The following is a 19,044-nucleotide window of genomic DNA, read 5'->3' on the forward strand; positions in this document are numbered from 1 at the left end:
TAGGGAGTAAGGCGGAACCAGTATGATAAACCATCGGCGATGGTGACCTCTTCACTACCCGTATATGGTTGATGAAGCGCCAAGTTGGAGAGATCAGATGTTAAGTGATGAGTAGCTCCACTATCGCAGATTCATGGAGAGGAGGAGGACGCCATGGCAGCATTTGCACGAGGTTGCCACGGTGGGTTAGACGAGGAATTGTATCTACCACGACCGGAGGAAAGCTGAGAGCATCGGCGAGCACTGTGGCCGAAGACACCACAAAGCTGACAACGCCCTTGGTAACCTCTGCCTTGGGAGCCACGGGAGGAGTTTTGATGGTTCTGCCACTGTCCCCGAGACGACCCGCAAAACGGACCACGAGAATGAGTGTTGTTGTTGTTGTTGGTGTTGTGATTGCCACCAGAAGATTTGTAAGATGCTACATTCGCGGACATTGGAACAGAGGAAGAGGCAGCATGCGCAAGAGATTGAAGCTTCAGATCAAAGTTGAGGAGTTTCTCGTGGAGCTCCGTCAACGATGGAGGAGAGTCACGACCATCAATTTGGTCAACCACCGGTTTGTATGCATCGGAGAGACCACTCAGAATGTAGTCAACCTGATCTTCGTGATCCATTGGCTTGCCAAGTAAGGCTAGTTGATCAAACCGTGTGGTAAAACCTTGGACATAGTCATCGACAGAACGAGTACCTTTCTTCCATTGTTTGATCTGTTCGCGAATCTGTTTGATGTGTCCCCAACTTGGCTTTGCATAAGTGGAAGAGAGTGTACTCCAGATCTGAGCAGAGGTTGTCGCCTTGGATAAGATAGGTTGAACCTCAACAGCGATGGCACCAAGGAGACTGGAGTAGATGAGTTTATCCTGGCGTTTCCAAGTAGTGTACGCGGGATTGACGGTAGTGGTTCCAGCAGAAGTAACTGTGGCAGCAGGAGCAGCGGTGGAACCATCAAGGAAACCAGTGAGATCATATCCATCGAGTAAGGCGTGGACTTGGCGGTTCCACATCAAGAAGTTCGATGCCGTGAGTTTGGTCACATTCGACATGTTAACGTTGTGAAGCATGGAAGCATCAGAAGTGGCAATAGTTTCACTCTGAGAAGACATGATCGGAAGAGGAGAAGAAGACAAGAGGGAAAAGAAGAAGAGGAAGCAAGCGGCGGAAAAAAAAAATTAAGTCTTAGGATACGCCCACTCTAATACCATGTAAGATAAGCTGTATATTATTATGAGAATGTTTACAACATATATAGCCTTTGTACAGTAGGGTTTTGATGAGAACTAATTACAAATGTAACCCTATTCTAAGTCTTATTATAAGTCTTTCCTTTACAGATAGTTCGTTTTTGTGATGATCCCCTTGTTTTTTTTTTCCTGTAAAGAAAGATAAAAATGGCTGTTACAACTTACAAAGGATGATACAATCACACAAATATGGTAACCACTTAATATCCCTAAGTGCCACGATGATCCTTATTGATATGCTTCTTCAATAGACTCTGCCACAATTCTGTTTTTTCATTTTCTTTTTCTCTTTCGTTGTTGATTTTTTTTTTTTTTGTTTTTTTAAAGAATTTTCTTTTTGTTGTTAGATATTTCTTTTGTAACTTTTGATAGAACCATTTAATTTGTTGAACTGAACAAGAGGAAGAACAAAGCCGATTAAATAATTAATTCATTTAATTTAATAAGTAACAAGACTAGCGAAACAACGGTGATCTGATCTCTGCTTCATGTTCGAAAATTAATAAATAGAATTCAAACTAATTTTTCTTCTATAAGAAAAGCTTCAGAAGGTCCAGAATCCAAGAACAAGGCTGACGACGGCGAATGCGCCAGTGAGCTTAGCGGCACCACTAGTAGGAGCTACGGCGGGACCGTCGAACTCAGATGGTGAAGGAGCTGGAGAGAAAGCAGAGTTACGAGGAGTGACAACAACTAGGCGTAGCTTCTGACCCTTTTGACAGTGACCCTCTGTTCCACTGATGAAGTAAAGCGGACCGGATTGGTTTAGCTTCACCTTTGTGTTTCCGTCCGAGTAGCTGGCTTTAGGGCTCGTGGTGTTGCACTTCTCGTAAGCTTCTCGTGTCACTTGGAGAACAGAGTCTTTACCGGCTTCGTACTTGAAAACTGAAAAACAAACATGCGACAAAGAGTCAGAAACAGAGTATATGATTTGAAGATTACACAAAATCTCTAATTGAAATTATAAAGTTACAAAGTGAGGATTTTACCAATAAAGTCCCCGACTTTGAAACGAGCTTTTTGAGCCCATTCGTTGAAAGAGAAAGAAGCGGAAGGAGGGATCTTCCAGTCACCGGCTTTTCCACCGACGGCAACCTCATTTGCATCTACGGACAAGAAGTATAAGAAAGACAAACAGAGGAATATGGTAACTAGAAGAGATGAAGAAGAAGAAGCCATTGATTATAAATAAATACTCTCTCTGTACTGAGTTTTAAAAAGACAAAAGTATTAGTGTGTATATATGTGTTTGAGTGAGTTGGAGATGATGAGTGTTAAGAGGATCTTGTGTGGTTTTTATAGAGGTAGTCTGGTAGAGAGAGACTAGAGAGACTTGGAAACTAGCCGTAAAGAAAACAAAAACTAAAATGGGAAAAAACGTTAAATGTGAATATATCCGTTGTGAGATGATAAAGGTGACGTAACCGTTAGGAAAGAGACAAAACCTGAACTCTTGATAGTCTTCTGATTGAAAGTGGTTTCACGGTCTTCTAGGAAGACTGGTCAGCTAAGCTGTTTCTGTTTTTGTTTTTGTTTTTACTTTTCTACTTTTCTCTTTGTTTGCTAGTGGAACACTGGAACTGGGTCTTGGTAATATTGGACTTTGAAGCTGAAATAAAAGAGATATCGCCCAAAAGGCCCATAAGAAACAGAAGACGCTAAACTTGTGAATTCGAGTGTATAAAAAATTTGTTCTCTCAAACATAATTGAGATTAGTTATAGTTTTAAAATCAATTCAATATGGCACCTGGCTTAGTTACCATTCCAAGCCATGACACCTGCCTAAATTGTTTATTACAGAAAATAAACAGAATCAGCTAGGTGTCCCTTATTGAACACAATAACAAACTCAAAGACACTAGGTGTCTTCGTGACTCATACCAAAACCCTTACCTAAACCAAACCTGTTCTTCTATGGTTAGTATAGTCCCCAACAAAAAAAGTGAAGAAAACGGAAATGGCAGGAGAAGAAGACTGGAGAAAAACTGCGGATACGACGAAAATGAGCTCGGAGAGTGTAAAAGCTGCCGGCGTTGAGTCATCGAAGAGGCCACCAGGAAGTAATCTCGGCGGTGTTCTTCACCAACGCCGTAACTTACCTTATAGTTACACTACGATGGTTCTTGCCGGATTAGCTATCTCTGGTGCCGTCATGTACTCTGTTATGTATGCTAAGAAGAAGCCCGAAGCTAGTGCTACTGATGTAGCTAAGGCGGCCACAGGGACGGCGAAACCCGAAGATACTCATCCGAGAAAATAAAGCCCCAACGAAGAAAATAGTGATATCTTTCTTCTTTTTTGCTTTTGTATTTTTGTTCTTGCTTCATGCTCAAATGTTCTCATGAGAACTCTATATTTTCTTGTAATAAAATAAGTTAAATAACATAATGAGTTTTTTTATAATATAATTATATCAACTATGTGAGCAAGCAGGGAAATAAAATGGGAAGGATAGAACAGAGAAATGTGTTTTTAGAAAGGTATTATTTCAGTGCGACTTCAAGTTTACCGAGAAGAGACATAATTTACGATTTGTACTTGTTTTACAAGTATCATGGAAGATTACGATTTGGGAAGACTAATATTTGCTGATCATTTGTAATCACTGATGCCCTTCACATCAATCGTGTCATTATCTTTCTAAAATAGGGTCATTGTTGTGGGCTTGAGTTGCGTACTGATATTTGGGCCATATCCTCAAAGATGGGCAGCGCATCATCATCATGCATGTCATTCGAGGATTCCGATCCGGTTGTGCAATCTTTTGATTTGACTTTGATAAAGTTCTTAAAAAATATATTTGAAGTCTTAATGTAATAGAAGAATTCGAATATTTACTTTTTGAAATTTATTTAGTTTAGGTTGATTTAGTTTTTAGTGTAAATTTATTTCTTTAAAAAGAAAACACATATTTTGAAATATTTCGAACAATTTGTGTTTTTTTTTCTTGAATATCGGCATTTTAAGTAATGTGGGCAGCCTCGAATTCAAAATATGTGTTTGATTGTTTACTGTCAAATGAAGTTTTAAGAAAAGAAAAAATACAGTAATCTTTGCAGTCAACTACAAAATTATGGTAAGTTGATTCTATGAGACAATTGGTGATTCGCATGTCTTTAAAAACGGTGATTACCATAAATTTAAATATGATCGTAACGTTACAATATGAAAAAATTAGGTGAGTCCACTTAATGAACCAAGAAAGTAAGTGTCTAGAAATAGGCTGTTAGGTAGAAAACACTCATGTGCTGCTTTATGAGCATAAAACCTGGGCGACAATTTTTTTTTTCTCCTCACCAACTGCACACATTATAATTATTAATCAACATTTTCGTCCTTAAATTAAGTTGATCATCGTTTACTTCTAATCGGTTCGATTGAACATTCATAGTTTTACTACAAAATTCGGTTCAAATATCCACTTTTTGCAATCCCAATCTTATTGTAGCAAATTAAGTCAGATTGAAGTTATTTTGATGTCTAGCTATTTTGATGGCGTCTTTAGGGATCTTTTCAGATTGAAGTTTATAGTAAAAAAAACAAAAATAAACGTATCATTCATAAGCCGTAAATCATTACTAGCAATTGTATATCTATTGAAGCTATATAAACTAAAATTTTCGATACCCATTTATTGATAACAAGAAAATTGGAAATTTGATTATTTAAATGAAATCTGCATACCTTTAGTATGTAATGCCATCAGAATACGTTATGTTTATTTAGATAATAGGGTTTGTGTACCGACGTCTTACACCTTAAACCCATTACCCATATATGATATAATGACAATTCTTATTTGGCACATACAACTTAAGTTACTTAACTTACTATACCAAACTCACACCACTATTACAAAACATCCAAATTTGTCTAGCTATTCGTGGAGTCTTCTATCTATCCTTTTATTTCACGATGTTCAAGAAGAAAACAATAAGATAGAAACAGACTTGGCAACGACCAAAGTTATTATTCGGAAGCTACTTGTACATCCCAAATAATTGAAATAAGTTTCACACAAGTAAAAGTAAGGGTAAAAACTTGTCAACGAACAAAAATTAGTCTAAAAAAGAGGGGGAAAGAAGTAAAAAAAAATGAAGGAAATTGTAAAGAAATTTTTGAAGAAAGGAGAAAAAAAAAAAAAAAAAAAANAGAAGAAGCACAAGGTTGCAATTATGGAGGTTTGGACCCCATAGTCAGTGTTCACCATCATTTGTTTATGATGCCTTATGCTCACGCCTGTCTATAATTAACTTTCCCTATTATTTCAACATTAAACTTTTAATATTAGTCGTGTTTGACAAAAAAAACTTTTAATATTAGCGTTTGACGTATAATCGAATCTCAGCTGAAACGACGACACAAAAAAAAACATTCTCATCTCAACATTGAAAATTTTGGTTTCGCTTGTATAAACGTGAGGTTTCTTTATAACCGGCTTACTCTCTTCACTGAGTATCGCTTGTGTTATAGATGTATATTGTATGCCATGATTCTTATGTTTCACTATATTAAACTTTCAAGTTTGTAAGCAACTTTTAGATTAGTTTAGTATTTTATATTATGCAGTATTGTTTATGATTTGTTGAATTTATTAAAAATAAAAATTTCTTAATATGCGTGCTTTAGTTAAAACATCCTATATTTTGAAACGGAAAAAAGTATAAAATACAAACGTAAAAAAAAAAAAAAAAACTCAATAAGTAAGAATGTTTCTGTATTCCATTATTTCACTATTTAGTCTACATATTCATTTGATACCATTGTCATTTACTAATTATCATATTTTATTTATCTATACTTTATTTCCACGATTTAAGCATTGGTTTTGATAGTTCAACCTTGGCATCTATGGGAGATTGTTACTGAATCGAACTTGAAGGGGTGTGATAGAAGCATGTACAATGTTGAGACATAGGAAGACTGTGTTGTAACTTATAATACCTATTAATGTAATCGAGTCGAAAAAGAAATCAAAATATATAATCGGAAATTCCTGTTTTTGTATGAAAAGATTTTCCACTTACCCACACAACCCATAATAAGCAATTGTGGTGATCAAACCCATTACATTTTAGCGTCTCTTTTTGCCATTTTGATACAAGGCTCGAAAAAAGATTTCCTTTTTTTTTTTTTAAGTTTGCAACAAAGAAAAGAAAATCAAAGTAAAAGAAAAGATAATAACATGGGGGGAGTACTGCATTAAATATGGATGCAGTGTATGTAATGTAAAAGAGGTAGACTGTATAAATATAAATAATGCAACCATAATAATGGAGCTACGTCTAGTCTTTTCTCATAAACCACATGCCATTGCTTTTTCTTCTGTGCTTTCAACGTCTCACCTATGCATCTATGTATTATAGATATCATCCAATAAGGATATGTTTTAATTACACTTCTAATAATAATACCCCTTTAGACCCCATATGATAATGCCCGTACGTGCAACTCTTTTGGCTACGTGTATGCATAACGAGGACATGACTAATTTTCTTTTGCGAGACTAAACATTGTAGAGAATTTTTCTTTTCAAGTTTGTTCTAATATGGAGTGAGTTCCTGAACTCTGTGTGCCCAATGCATATAATCTGCACTCTGCAGCATGCAAGTAAAGAATTGTTATAATTGATTACTACGACACTAAAATCGACCAGAAAAGCATGCATTTGTAGTGTGAGAGTAGAATAGTTAGTCTCCTGTGGTTTTCGGTTAAAAGAAACTGTGGACTAAATCCCGGATTTTTTGAGAATAGAAGAATAGTGCATGTTCAATCAACTGTCACAACCCGTCGAACCTACAACATGTTAATTTTATAAATCCTATAATTATCAACCTAACCGGCTAATAAGCCAATCAGTTTTGGAGGTTTGGTCCATACAAAACAGCGTACTCGTTTTCAACAGCCTTGTATATATTTTGGATATTTTTTTTTTCTTTTGGGTTATTTTGGTATATTGAAACCAATATTCAGGTAGTAGGTACTAATTTTACTATGGTTGTTGGGCCACATAAGTATTTAGGATAATATTCGTGTAATTGAAGACTAGATATTATATTTTTCGGAACAAGATGTTTTCGGAATCAAGTGCTTTGGAAGAAGAAAGGTAACATGAAGAATAGTGAAATAAAACAAATTATTCTTTAGTTGATGTTGTCGCAGTCACATGTATTCTTATATTTATCAACTCAAAGACTTTAGAAACGGAAGATAACGAAGAATATGGCGAGTTACATGTCCGGCATATATAAAGACAAGTCAAATTTATAATATATACTTATCCTTTTAGCGAAGACGCAGACGCATCAATATAATTACCATTGAAATAATTAAGCCACTATGAAGCATGCTTGTCAACCTTCATTTACTACTTAGTCTACTTAGCTTTGGGACCATATACATACATCTCCATAACTACGTTGCGACTCTTACGATACGTGTTTTGTGTTCATATTATATAATTGAGCAATTAATCACGTGAAAACAGCTACGGCACGTAAAGAAAAATGACATGCAGACCCTACCAAATTACATACTCCGATAAAAATGGCTAAAAACATTAATACCTTCTAAACCAAAACGGGTCCATTCAAGATCTTGACTACGCCATTTTTGTTAATGTCTTGAAAAAAAACTGAAACCACAAGTAACAGATCACCCTTACACTCTCTTTAAGAGAAAACAAACAAATTACCACACATGCTTAGATTATTTGTCTGTTTCTGTACTCTCTAATATTTTGGATATATAGTAAATTTAAATATTATATCTAGTTTTGCATAATCCATGCAAAATCAGATAAGATTTACCGACCGTATATGGTTTAGCAACAGTCTTTACATTATTCTGACCGACTGACTATACAGTAGCTAGTTGTGAACACTATGTTTAAATATTTATATTGGGATTTTGGTGAGAGACGAGATATTCATGGGTGTGAAAAACATACATAGTGACATCAAAAGGATAAAACTTTACATGAAGCTTCTTTCAGAGAAAATTACGTTCATATAAAATTAAGATATGTACTTTCTAAAAAGTAAATAAAAACTAATATACAATAGTCAGAGTCATCTCAACTATTTAGAAGTATAGTTGTTGTCTTTGTTTTGTCGAGCGGAATTAATTTCATCTATTATGTGCAATATGAGTATGATTCCTCTAAGTATTTTTTTTAATATATATATTTAGTTACAATAATTGACCTTAATTTGTTGATGATTTATATTATAAGTTGTCAGATGTGGAATAGAAGGAGTCCATGCATAAAGAAACTAATCGTGTTTTAGAGAGCTTTTTTATTTTGCATGGAAAGTCAAAGTTAGGAAATGCAAAGTCTGACCAACTCGTGAGAGCATCTAGAATAACGGAATCAAAAAAGTCAAAAGTGTCCCTCTCTCTCTCTCGGCAAGCTAGCGGGTTCCGTTGGGACGGACGGACGTGTAAGTAACGGCGCGTCGATTTCACGGCGTTTCGGTCACACCCAGACCAATTACAAAAGTACAAAGAAGGGAACTAGGTGAAGACGCTAATTACACGTGTTGTGTTATCATTCGTTACATTAAAAGAAGCGGAACTAGAGTAAACACGGAGAAGGGTAAAAAAGCAATTAAGGTGGTGCGAAGTGCAAACTCCACGCGCGATTGATCGTTTTACTATAAAGTGTACAAAAACCATGTAAAAAGATGTTGTTATCGGAAAATTACTTTACTGATTAGTGATTAGGTTATGACTTATATATGAGTCAAACAAAAAAACAGGCTATGGCTCGATTAGCCAATGTACTTATGTAGAAGTGTTGGAACTTGGAATATTATCATGTATGTGTACTTCCTATCTCATAGATCATGTATAGACGAAGAAGGTATATAGGACTAGTTACACGACAAGCGAATTGAGATGTACAATGCCCATTAAATATATAAAAGACGTAAAGTATAAAGGAAGTAATTAAAACCAGTTGTTAATTAGTAGTACTAGTAATATTCAAACAACTTAGCTGGCTAATTTAGAATATTTGCAAGCTAGATTCCCACTCTCTTTTTACCCTTCTTTCAATTTTCACCTTTTCCATCCTTAGAAATACTCTGTCTCTCTTGTAAGATTGATATTTATAAAATTTTACACATTTTAAGAAAATAATGATTACTGAGTTTAAATACTATATTTTTTCTTTAACTAAAGAGATAATATTATTTAATTTTAAACCAATAACAATTCAAAATTTTAAATATTTTCAATGATTATTTTTTAAAGTTTCCCAAACATCAATTTTTATGGGACAAAAAAAATATCTCAAAACATCAATTTTTAAGAGATAAAGAAATATACACCAAAATAATACTACATTTATTTATTGGAGTAGGATAGTAGGAGAGACAACATCGTCAGACGAAAAATAAATCTTCATCATTCCTCATCCCTTCCCGAGCTAGCAGCTCTCAAATACTATAGTACTCCTACTATACAACTCAGAAATAAAAATAAATACAACTTACATTGAGATTTGAGCCAAAACAGAGAAGAAAAAGGAGTAGAAGAAGAGGGAAAGAGAAGATCTCCTCCAGCGGATCAGTCCCCGCTTTAAAAGCATTGGCGGCCACTGATTTCATCTCTCTCCTCTCTCCCTCCTTTAATCCTCTCTCTTTCTATATTTATTGACTCTCTCAAAGACAAAAGCACTTCTTCCTTCTCCCTATCTCTCTCTCTCTCTCTCTTACGCCATTTGGGTTTTTGCTTTTATTTCCTGTGCGTGATTATGATGATGGGATTATCTTTCTGAGGCTTTTTTTTTTATTTTCTTGGAAAGTTGAAATTAAAAAACAAAAAAAAAGAAAGTTTGAAACTTTATAATGGTGTTCTGTGTTCTCTGTTCGTGTTGAGAGAGTCAATAAATGCTGTTAGTAAATGGTTAGTTGAGATGGGAGAAAAAGATCCCGTTGTCCGAGGGAGTTTGGTTTCTTGCAAAAGGATAGTGAGGCAAAACATGGGTTTGGTTTCTCTTGTCTCCTTTCTAACATCCCTTTTCCATTAATGGTCTTTCCTTCTTCCAACATCACCACCTCAACATTAAGAAACAATGTTCTCTTTTTTGCCCTTTTCTTCTTCTTCTTCTTCTTCTTCTTCTTCTTCTTCTTCTTCTTCTTCTTCTTCTTCTTTGGTTCTGGTTTTTGTTTGATCGGTTCGAAAAAGAGAGAGTAAAGCTGCTTCAGAGTCAAACAAAGGTGTGTTCTTTTTTTGGTAACGAAGACGAAGTAGTAAGATGAAGTTCATGAAGCTTGGCTCTAAGCCTGATACATTTCAATCTGATGGCAAATTCGTCAAGTAAGCAAGCAAAAATTTTAATGTTTTTTTCTCTTACTATTTTTACTTTGATGGGTCATACGTTCTACTGTTTTCTCGGTTCTCTCTGTTTTTGTTTGTTCTGTTCTCGTTTCTATTCATTTTTTTTCTCCACATGTTTTGCCTCTGTCTGGTTCTTGTAGGGTTTGTAGAAGCATGTTGTCCCCTCTTCTCTTGGTTTCTATCTTTTAGAGCAGAAGCTGTTAAAAAACAGATTCAGTGACTTCCCTGACAAATTCTCATTTCCTCTATGAATATACATATAGTTAAAAAGTGCTTAAACTCACTCTGTTACTTACCAGTTAAAAATACTCTGGTTTTGATTTTAGAGATAAAATAAGTTTTTTCATCACCATTATTGTGATTGTTTCAATCATCACTTTTTTTTTTTTTTTTTTTGCGGGAAATACCACAAAGAAAAAGGCTATAGAGTTAACAAGAAATGGGGTATTATGAGTTTCAGGAGTGGTCCATCCATTAGATGATCTGTCTTTGTTTATGTGTTGTTGTTGTTGTTTTGTGGTCCTGATTTGCAAGAGCAAAAGAGTGGAAAGCAAAAGGGAATGATGATTATGAGTTTTCTTTTAATTTAGAAAGTGAAGAATCTCTCTTTACTTTTGTTACTAATGCTTTATTTCTGTTTATATCTGAGACATCTCTTCCAAGTTATGACATCTGGACTTTCTAAACTAGGCTAAGAATCTTGTTTCCTTTGTTTTGTGCTATAAGAGAAATGCAAAGTAATGATTATCTTTGGTAGTTGAGAGACATAAACATGATTAATTTGCCTGTAGTTGTAAGGTTAATTCTGAATGAAAACATAACATCTAAAATGTTTAAGAAAGGAGTTTTCACTAATTAATCTGTAGAGTTCTTGTTTAGATGATTGTGCACTTGGTCTCAGTGTTTAATCTAACCATCAATTTCTTCCGCACAGGTATGCTGTTTCGGATCTAGACAGTGATGTTACTATACATGTTGGCGAGGTCACATTTCACCTCCATAAGGTACAGTCTTGTAATGCTAATAACATAATTTGTTACTGATTAAGTGGTACAATTGTAATGCAATATGTATTTCTTATGCTGCCAATGTTACATTTTCAGTTCCCGCTGCTATCAAAGAGCAACCGAATGCAGCGACTGGTTTTTGAGGCGGCTGAAGAAGAAACTAATGAGATCACTATACTAGACATGCCTGGAGGACACAAAGCGTTTGAGATCTGTGCTAAGTTTTGCTATGGGATGACGGTTACCCTCAATGCTTACAACATAACCGCTGTGCGATGTGCAGCTGAGTATCTTGAAATGACTGAAGATGCTGATCGCGGTAATCTCATATACAAGATCGAAGTTTTCCTCAACTCTGGCATATTCAGAAGCTGGAAAGACTCAATCATTGTGCTTCAGACAACAAGATCTCTTCTTCCTTGGTCTGAAGATCTGAAGCTTGTTGGTAGATGCATTGATTCTGTTTCAGCTAAGATATTGGTGAATCCTGAGACGATCACTTGGTCTTATACACACAACAGGAAGTTATCTGGACCTGATAAGATAGTTGAGTATCATCGGGAGGAGAATGTGATTCCAAAAGATTGGTGGGTCGAAGATGTATGTGAGCTCGAGTTTGATATGTTCAAGCGGGTGATGAGCGTTGTGAAATCGAGTGGAAGGATGAACAATGGTGTAATAGCTGAAGCACTTAGATACTATGTAGCAAGGTGGTTACCAGAATCTATGGAGTCTTTGACAGAAGCAGCTTCTTCAAACAAACATCTCGTTGAGACGGTTGTTTTCTTGTTGCCAAGAGTAAACAGAGCGATGAGCTACTCTTCTTGCAGCTTCTTGCTCAAACTCCTTAAAGTTTCCATCTTAGTTGGAGCTGATGAGACGGTGCAAGAAGACTTGGTTCAAAACGTGAGCTTAAAGCTGCACGAGGCCTCGGTTAAGGATTTGCTGATCCATGAAGTCGGATTAGTTCATCGGATTGTTGATCAGTTCATGGCGGATGAGAAACGTGTATCTGAAGATGATCGGTACAAGGAGTTTGTATTAGGAAATGGGATTTTGTTGAGCGTTGGAAGATTGATTGACGCTTATCTCACACATTGTTCTGATCTTACGCTCTCTAGCTTCATCGAGTTATCTGAGCTAATCCCGGAATCAGCTAGGCCGATTCACGATGGTCTCTACAAAGCCATTGACACTTTCATGAAGGTAAATAAGATCATGTTTCTGAAAAAGAATGAAACTTTCCGGACATTTTTGTAAAATATGTGGAGTTGGTTTTTGTAGGAACACACAGAACTAACGAAATCCGAAAAGAAGAGACTTTGCGGATTAATGGACGTGAGGAAACTGACGGGAGAGGCATCGACTCACGCTGCACAGAACGAGCGACTTCCGTTGCGAGTGGTGGTGCAAGTTCTTTACTTTGAGCAGCTCCGAGCAAATCACAGCCCCGTCGCATCTGTTGCAGCTTCGTCGCACTCGCCGGTTGAAAAGATTGAAGAGAACAAAGGAGAAGAAGCGACGAAGAAGGTGGAGCTGAGCAAGAAAAGCAGAGGAAGTAAGAGCACGAGGAGTGGTGGTGGGGCACAGCTGATGCCGTCTAGGTCAAGGAGGATCTTTGAGAAGATATGGCCGGGTAAAGTAGAGAGTAGTAACAAGAGCTCTGAGGTATCGTCTGGGAGCTCTCAAAGTCCGCCAGCTAAGTCGTCAAGCTCTTCTTCCCGGCGCCGAAGACATTCGATATCTTGAATCAGTGGGGATAACCTAAATTTGTAAAGAGAAGCTATTAATGGTTGTAACGTATTATAAGTGGTTTTAGGATTTGTGGTCGTTTAAATTAAAACTGATGAAGTTGTGTTCTGTTCTGTGTTCCTTTAGTCGTAATTCGTAAAGATTTGTTAACAGTTTCGTTTAAGACTATTACTACTTATTTAGTAGTAGCTAAAAACAACCTTATGTTTCATTAAATCCTTGCAACAACAAAAAATAGAAAAGAAAAAAACGTTATGTTTTGGATTAGTCTTAAAAACAATCTTTAACATTCCTAATTTCTTTCTAGTTAAATGAAGTGGGACATCGAACTGTGATTTATTGGGCCTAATGGGCTTTAACTAGGGCCGATAAGTGATCCTACGTTTAGACGTTCATTTAACATTTTCATTGTCGAGTAAATCTGATCTGACGGCTAGGAATCGCCGCCGGCCACAGCTTGAGAGCCAAAACCCAAAACCCTCGGAACAAAGAGGCGTCTTCTCGACGGAGCGACAGAGAGAGAGAGAGAGAGAGAGAGAGTGAGTGAGAGAGATGCAATCAGTGAAAGCTTTGAGGAGAGTGACTGAACCCTTACAATGGGTTCGGTCCGTTTCTTATAGAAGAAGCTTTTCTGCTCTTCCAAACTATTCCGCATCAGATGCCGATATTGAAGACCAGGTTAGTTTCTTGGGGTCTTCACTTCACTAAATGTGCTTGATTTGATAGTCTGTTTGTGTAAATCTTAAACATTTTGATCTAATTTGATCGTAAATGAGGAATCTCATCATTTGATAAATGAAATCTACTTCCTTTTTTCAATTTGAGAGATACATAAGTGTGGATTTTGCTGTAATTGAAGGTTATGGTGGAAGGAAAAGCTAAATCAAGAGCTGCCATTCTCAATAGCCCCTCTTCTCTCAATGCTCTTTCTGCTCCTATGGTATTATTGTCTTTACCATAGTTTTCTTTTTGGATTTCAAGTCTGGTTTCTTTTAGCTCATTTAGTATTTGTTAGAGTTTTGCTTCAATATTTGTTTGTGTGTTTTAGTTAAGTCGGTTAACGAGGCTATACGATTCATGGGAAGAGAATCCAGCTATTTCCTTTGTTTTGATGAAGGTATGACACTTTCTCTGTGTTAATTTTACGAGATTCGTTGCTACTACTCAATAGATCATGTGTTCTTTTGAACCATGGTTATTTAACAGTAACATTCTCCCTTGATTAAGCTACTCTTTTGATTTTTTTTTTTGGTTTTTTTTTCTCTGAAGGGTAGCGGCAAAACGTTCTGTTCTGGTGCAGATGTCTTGCCTCTTTATCACTCAGTCAATGAAGGTCCATATCTTCTATTAGTTTTCATTGTTAGATACCTGGAAAGTTTTTTTTGAGGTTCAGGGCAAGCCATTTCATATCCCTTTCACCAGAGTTAATCTGGTAAGTTACTGAGAAGAATTGCTGATGTATTGCCACTTTTATTTGCGCAGGGAATACTGAAGAATGTAATCGTTATTTCGAGAACTTGTACAAGTTTGTATACCTCCAAGGAACATATTTGAAACCAAATGTGAGATTCCTAGACTTTTCCTCGATGATATGTGTTAATACTAGATGGGATTGGTTGGTATGACTGCGAGTGATTAGAAAGAGCTCTACTAGCTTATTTATTTGCTTCCACTCAATAATAATATATGAAGCTGATTTTAGGAGATAAGATGCAAGAGTTAAGCTATTTGAATGTTGTTTCCTGCTCTTATACCTAAAGATTTTTATCTTACTGCAGATAGCTATAATGGATGGTGTAACCATGGGTTGTGGTGGTGGAATTTCAATTCCAGGGATGTTTCGTGTGGCTACAGATAAAACTGTATGTGGCTCGATCTATTATTACGAATCACTGGTTTTTTAATGTTGAGTGAACACTGTAATAAAAGAAAATAGATTCCATCGATTGGTCTACAGAAGGTCCTACAGTCTCTTAAGAAATGCAGTTAAATCTCTTAGTTGGTGTTCGAAGCCATTTTCTCTCAGTAGTGCCGTTTTTTTTGTGCGATACTGTTTCTTCTCTTTTATTTTGGATAGTAGTTAAGGTGTTCTGACCAACTGTCCATATGGGACGTGACAAGGTCCTACAGTCTCTTAAGAAAGAAGTTAAATCTGTTTGTTGGAGTTCAGCACCATTTTCTCTGTATATTAAATATCATGTTGTCTAGTTAATTATCAGTAACGCCTTTCTCTTTGTGTAAACCGGTCTCTTCTCTTGTACTTCGAAATAGTTGGTGGTGAAGGTGTTCTGACCGACTGTGCATATGCAGGTGTTGGCCCATCCAGAGGTTCAAATTGGTTTTCATCCTGATGCAGGAGCTTCCTATTACCTTTCACGGCTTCCTGGTTATTTAGGTGAACGTCATCTTTGGCTGATGTCTCCACTGGATTCATATTCTATGCTAAATTGATGGTCAAATTCTTGATCGGAATCGGACTGGCATACAAATATTAAACTGCAACGATTTGGTTTTCATGAAGCGGTTTTTGTGTTTTCTTGTTCAGGGGAATACTTGGCTCTAACAGGGCAGAAACTTAATGGTGTCGAAATGATAGCATGTGGTCTTGCCACCCACTATTGCTTAAATTCGGTTTGTTTCTTACCTTTTCCCATGTTTTGATCTTTCCTCTTAAGTGCATTCCTTATATTAGTTGTGGTGGCAGAGACTTCCCATGATCGAAGAGAGAATTGGTAAACTGTTGAGCGATGATCCTACCGTCATTGAGGATTCTCTTGCTCAATATGGTGATCTTGTTTACCCTGACAATAGCAGTGTACTGCACAAGTAAATCTTTTACCTTGTCTCCGTATCTTAAAATCTCTTTGAATATCCCACAATCGTGTTACAAAAAAATCTTTTGTCAGGATTGAGATGATTGATAAATATTTTGGGCTTGATACGGTTGAAGAAATCATTGAGGCCATGGTAAGAGATATTTTCCTAGCGTACTCATGATATGTGATTCAATTGAGGACTCTAAATCGACTTGGCTTGAGAGTTTCGTCAAGTTCTAAACTTTTACGTTTACCGGTGGCTCAGGAAAATGAGACTGCTAATTCTTGCAATGAATGGTGCAAGAAAACTCTCAAACAAATCAAAGAAGCTTCACCTTTGAGCTTAAAGATTACTTTGCAATCTGTGAGTCCTTTTAGTCTCTGCTTCTCCTTTATCCAAAAGCATCTCATTTTTTCTGATTCTGGCGATTTCTTCTCTTCTTACTTCTCAGATACGAGAAGGTAGATTCCAAACTCTTGATCAGTGTCTCACACGTGAATACCGTATATCTCTGTGTGGAGTTGCAAAGACGGTCTCTGGCGACTTTTGCGAGGTGAAATATATAACCGATTCCTCAAATAAAGCATCACTATATGCATATATTGAAAACGTTTGCTGTTGATAGGGTGTTCGAGCCCGTTTGGTGGACAAAGACTTTGCTCCAAAGGTGCATACAAACAGATCAGCCTTAAAACTAGACGTTTGGAACTCCTTTTGCTTATGTTCATGTTCCAGGTTTTAGTTTATGATAATTTGTGGTTTTCTCCTTCCAAAAATATTTGCAGTGGGATCCTCCACGCCTAGAAGACGTAAGCAAAGACATGGTGGATTGCTACTTCGCGCCAGCCACAGAGCTCGATGGTTTAGATTCTGAGCTGAAGCTGCCAACAGCCCAACGAGAGCCGTTCTTCTGAGGAATCTACTGATACTCCTTTACCTGCAATAAAGAATTCCACCGGTCTATTCTCAAAAGAGATCCATGCGACGACCTTTTGCTGTCAAACTCTGTTTATCCCTCACTGTCAAGTTTATCTTTTTAATTAGGTGTCAAGTTTTTTAACTGTCCTATGATAGTTTGTTTGTTCCTCTTCTGTGACAAGATTCCATTATACTGTTGAAGGGCCAAAGTGTAGAATTTTTAAAAAAGCTTGATTGGATACAGAAACAGTGCAATTCCTACCCTGACTAGTGATTTTCAGGTAACATGCACCAAACAGGGACAGTGGCAACTTGTTCAACTAAAAGCGAACTTCACATAAACAAACGGTTAAGAACACTTCAGACCAAACGCTGTAAAAGAAAATACACTTATACTTAAGGATTCATCATCTAGAAAAACTGGTGCGGTGTTTGGAGCATGCTTTATAAGATCTTGGAACAAATCGTTCTGAACAGGTTGAAGACTCTGGGTTGCACCATTCTAGTCCAGATCGAGAAGATTCAGGAACACGCTGAGCAAGCAGGCGGGCTGCGTCTTTCCACCATGAAACCTCTGTCTCTTTCTCTTGTAGTCTGCGTTCAACACGACTAAGAGCAGTCTCAAGCTTCAGTAACTCTTCTTGTTGCCTTGTCTCCAGTAGTTCGTGCAGTTTTTTCTCTAGTTCGAACGGGCAGACTCCATTTCTTTCATCGGTAACCAACATCTCCGGTATATGACTCTTTGCGACCTCATTTTCCTACAAACACCCAAAGAACTACAAGCCTTAGAAATCAAGAACCTGTTTCATAGGAAATGTAAGAAGATAAAAGAGGTTTTTGTTTTTGTGATTACTTCAAGTTTGCGTTGTCTCTGAATCTGATACTTTGGGTGTCTATCCTCTGCTTTTTCATCCAGAGGCAACCTACCTACCTCAGCCTGAAGTTTTGAGTTGCGGTCTGGTTTTGAGATCTCGAATTCTGTGTACTCCTCTTGAAGAAGAACACTAGTTGATGACTCTTGGAAAATGGATGACGCCAAATTCGAGAATTCTTGAGGAGAAAACTGGTAACCGCTTGCTTCATTTGAAGACATGGGTGGATTTGCCTCTAGTTCTTTCTTCTGTAACTCTTCTTTCGCATTGAGAAGAAACATCTCCATTTGCATCCGCAGGTTTGTCATCTTATCAAGCTCGGTCTTACTTGCAACAACAAGATAGAGCAAAAAAGAACCAATTCCCATTTCCAAAGGTGCTTCTCTGCTTTGTGATTCTGCACAAAGCAAAACCAATACTTGTTGCTGATTAGTACATTTCAAGAGAAGTATAAGTGTAGGAAGAAGAAGAAAAATACAAACTTCTCACCAAATTGATTAGTATTCGGTGAATTCTCGTTAAGGCGTTTCGTCGAACACCTTATGGGCGGTAAGTTGTATCCTCTGGTATTATCATCTTCTTCATCTCCCTCCCCTGTCTCTCTCTTCCCCTTGGAACTTCTCAACCCAGAAAGCCACCTACCCACGACCTTCCGAGGCGTATAACACTCCACGACAGTGCACCCATCTCCCCTCCTCCGCCGCGAGTGACCACTGGCTTCCATTGAAGAAGACCCAAGAGAAAACAGAAACGAATACTCTCATGGGTTTATAAAAAGAGACGAGATTTAAAAGGGTAGTAGTAGTAGTAGTAGTAGGAGGGAGGGACCGCCGAGATCGGGTTAACATTGATAATGGTGGGACGGAGTCGTAACAGAGAGCGATGAACAGATGGGGTGAGGTATTAAATGACAATCACGAGACTTGCAGAGTTTGGAGGGAAATCTTCATTTTCTTCTCTTTTTTGAATTTCTTTATTTTCTCTTTTGCGGGAATCTTTCTTCAATCATTGCTTCTTCTTATTCTCATTTTGTAACAATACTACAATACAATCAACTTTGTGTAACACAAATATTAAAAGGATATAAT

The 19,044-nt window shown here is 37.0% G+C and overlaps 6 protein-coding genes across 7 annotated transcripts; 3 read left to right on the top strand and 3 right to left on the bottom strand.

Moving 5' to 3' along the window:
• LOC104720026 lies at positions 132–1,106 on the bottom strand. The gene has a single exon (XM_010438000.1). The coding sequence runs from the start codon at positions 1,104–1,106 to the stop codon at positions 132–134; it is 975 nt and encodes a 324-aa protein (XP_010436302.1).
• LOC104717004 (early nodulin-like protein 1) lies at positions 1,645–2,542 on the bottom strand. Its single transcript, XM_010434507.2, has 2 exons — positions 2,234–2,542; positions 1,645–2,129 (listed from the first exon to the last, which is right to left on the bottom strand). The coding sequence occupies exons 1-2, from the start codon at positions 2,421–2,423 to the stop codon at positions 1,789–1,791; spliced, it is 531 nt and encodes a 176-aa protein (XP_010432809.1). The 5' UTR covers positions 2,424–2,542; the 3' UTR covers positions 1,645–1,788.
• Positions 3,116–3,630, top strand: LOC104717005. Its single transcript, XM_010434508.2, has one exon. The coding sequence runs from the start codon at positions 3,203–3,205 to the stop codon at positions 3,503–3,505; it is 303 nt and encodes a 100-aa protein (XP_010432810.1). The 5' UTR covers positions 3,116–3,202; the 3' UTR covers positions 3,506–3,630.
• Positions 9,620–13,517, top strand: LOC104717006 (BTB/POZ domain-containing protein NPY1-like). 2 transcript variants are annotated; one of them, XM_010434509.2, is made up of 4 exons: positions 9,620–10,569; positions 11,525–11,594; positions 11,694–12,803; positions 12,882–13,517. In XM_010434509.2, exons 1-4 carry the CDS (start codon positions 10,508–10,510, stop codon positions 13,344–13,346), a joined length of 1,707 nt encoding a protein of 568 aa, XP_010432811.1. In that variant the 5' UTR covers positions 9,620–10,507; the 3' UTR covers positions 13,347–13,517. The 2 variants fall into 2 exon arrangements, with proteins under 2 accessions (XP_010432811.1, XP_019086648.1); XM_019231103.1 differs by lacking the exon at positions 9,620–10,569 and adding an exon at positions 11,348–11,388.
• On the top strand, positions 13,771–17,345 carry LOC104717007 (3-hydroxyisobutyryl-CoA hydrolase-like protein 2, mitochondrial). The gene is made up of 14 exons (XM_010434511.2): positions 13,771–14,027; positions 14,209–14,289; positions 14,398–14,466; positions 14,619–14,682; positions 14,832–14,911; positions 15,128–15,211; positions 15,660–15,744; positions 15,895–15,980; positions 16,054–16,175; positions 16,256–16,316; positions 16,431–16,529; positions 16,618–16,719; positions 16,792–16,833; positions 16,952–17,345. Exons 1-14 carry the CDS (start codon positions 13,902–13,904, stop codon positions 17,078–17,080), a joined length of 1,230 nt encoding a protein of 409 aa, XP_010432813.1. The 5' UTR covers positions 13,771–13,901; the 3' UTR covers positions 17,081–17,345.
• Positions 17,290–19,004, bottom strand: LOC104717009 (protein POLAR LOCALIZATION DURING ASYMMETRIC DIVISION AND REDISTRIBUTION-like). The gene is made up of 3 exons (XM_010434512.2): positions 18,446–19,004; positions 17,938–18,353; positions 17,290–17,842 (listed from the first exon to the last, which is right to left on the bottom strand). The coding sequence occupies exons 1-3, from the start codon at positions 18,678–18,680 to the stop codon at positions 17,492–17,494; spliced, it is 1,002 nt and encodes a 333-aa protein (XP_010432814.1). The 5' UTR covers positions 18,681–19,004; the 3' UTR covers positions 17,290–17,491.

This window comes from Camelina sativa, chromosome 10 (assembly GCF_000633955.1).
Source record: "Camelina sativa cultivar DH55 chromosome 10, Cs, whole genome shotgun sequence".
In the NCBI taxonomy this organism is placed as follows: domain Eukaryota; kingdom Viridiplantae; phylum Streptophyta; class Magnoliopsida; order Brassicales; family Brassicaceae; genus Camelina; species Camelina sativa.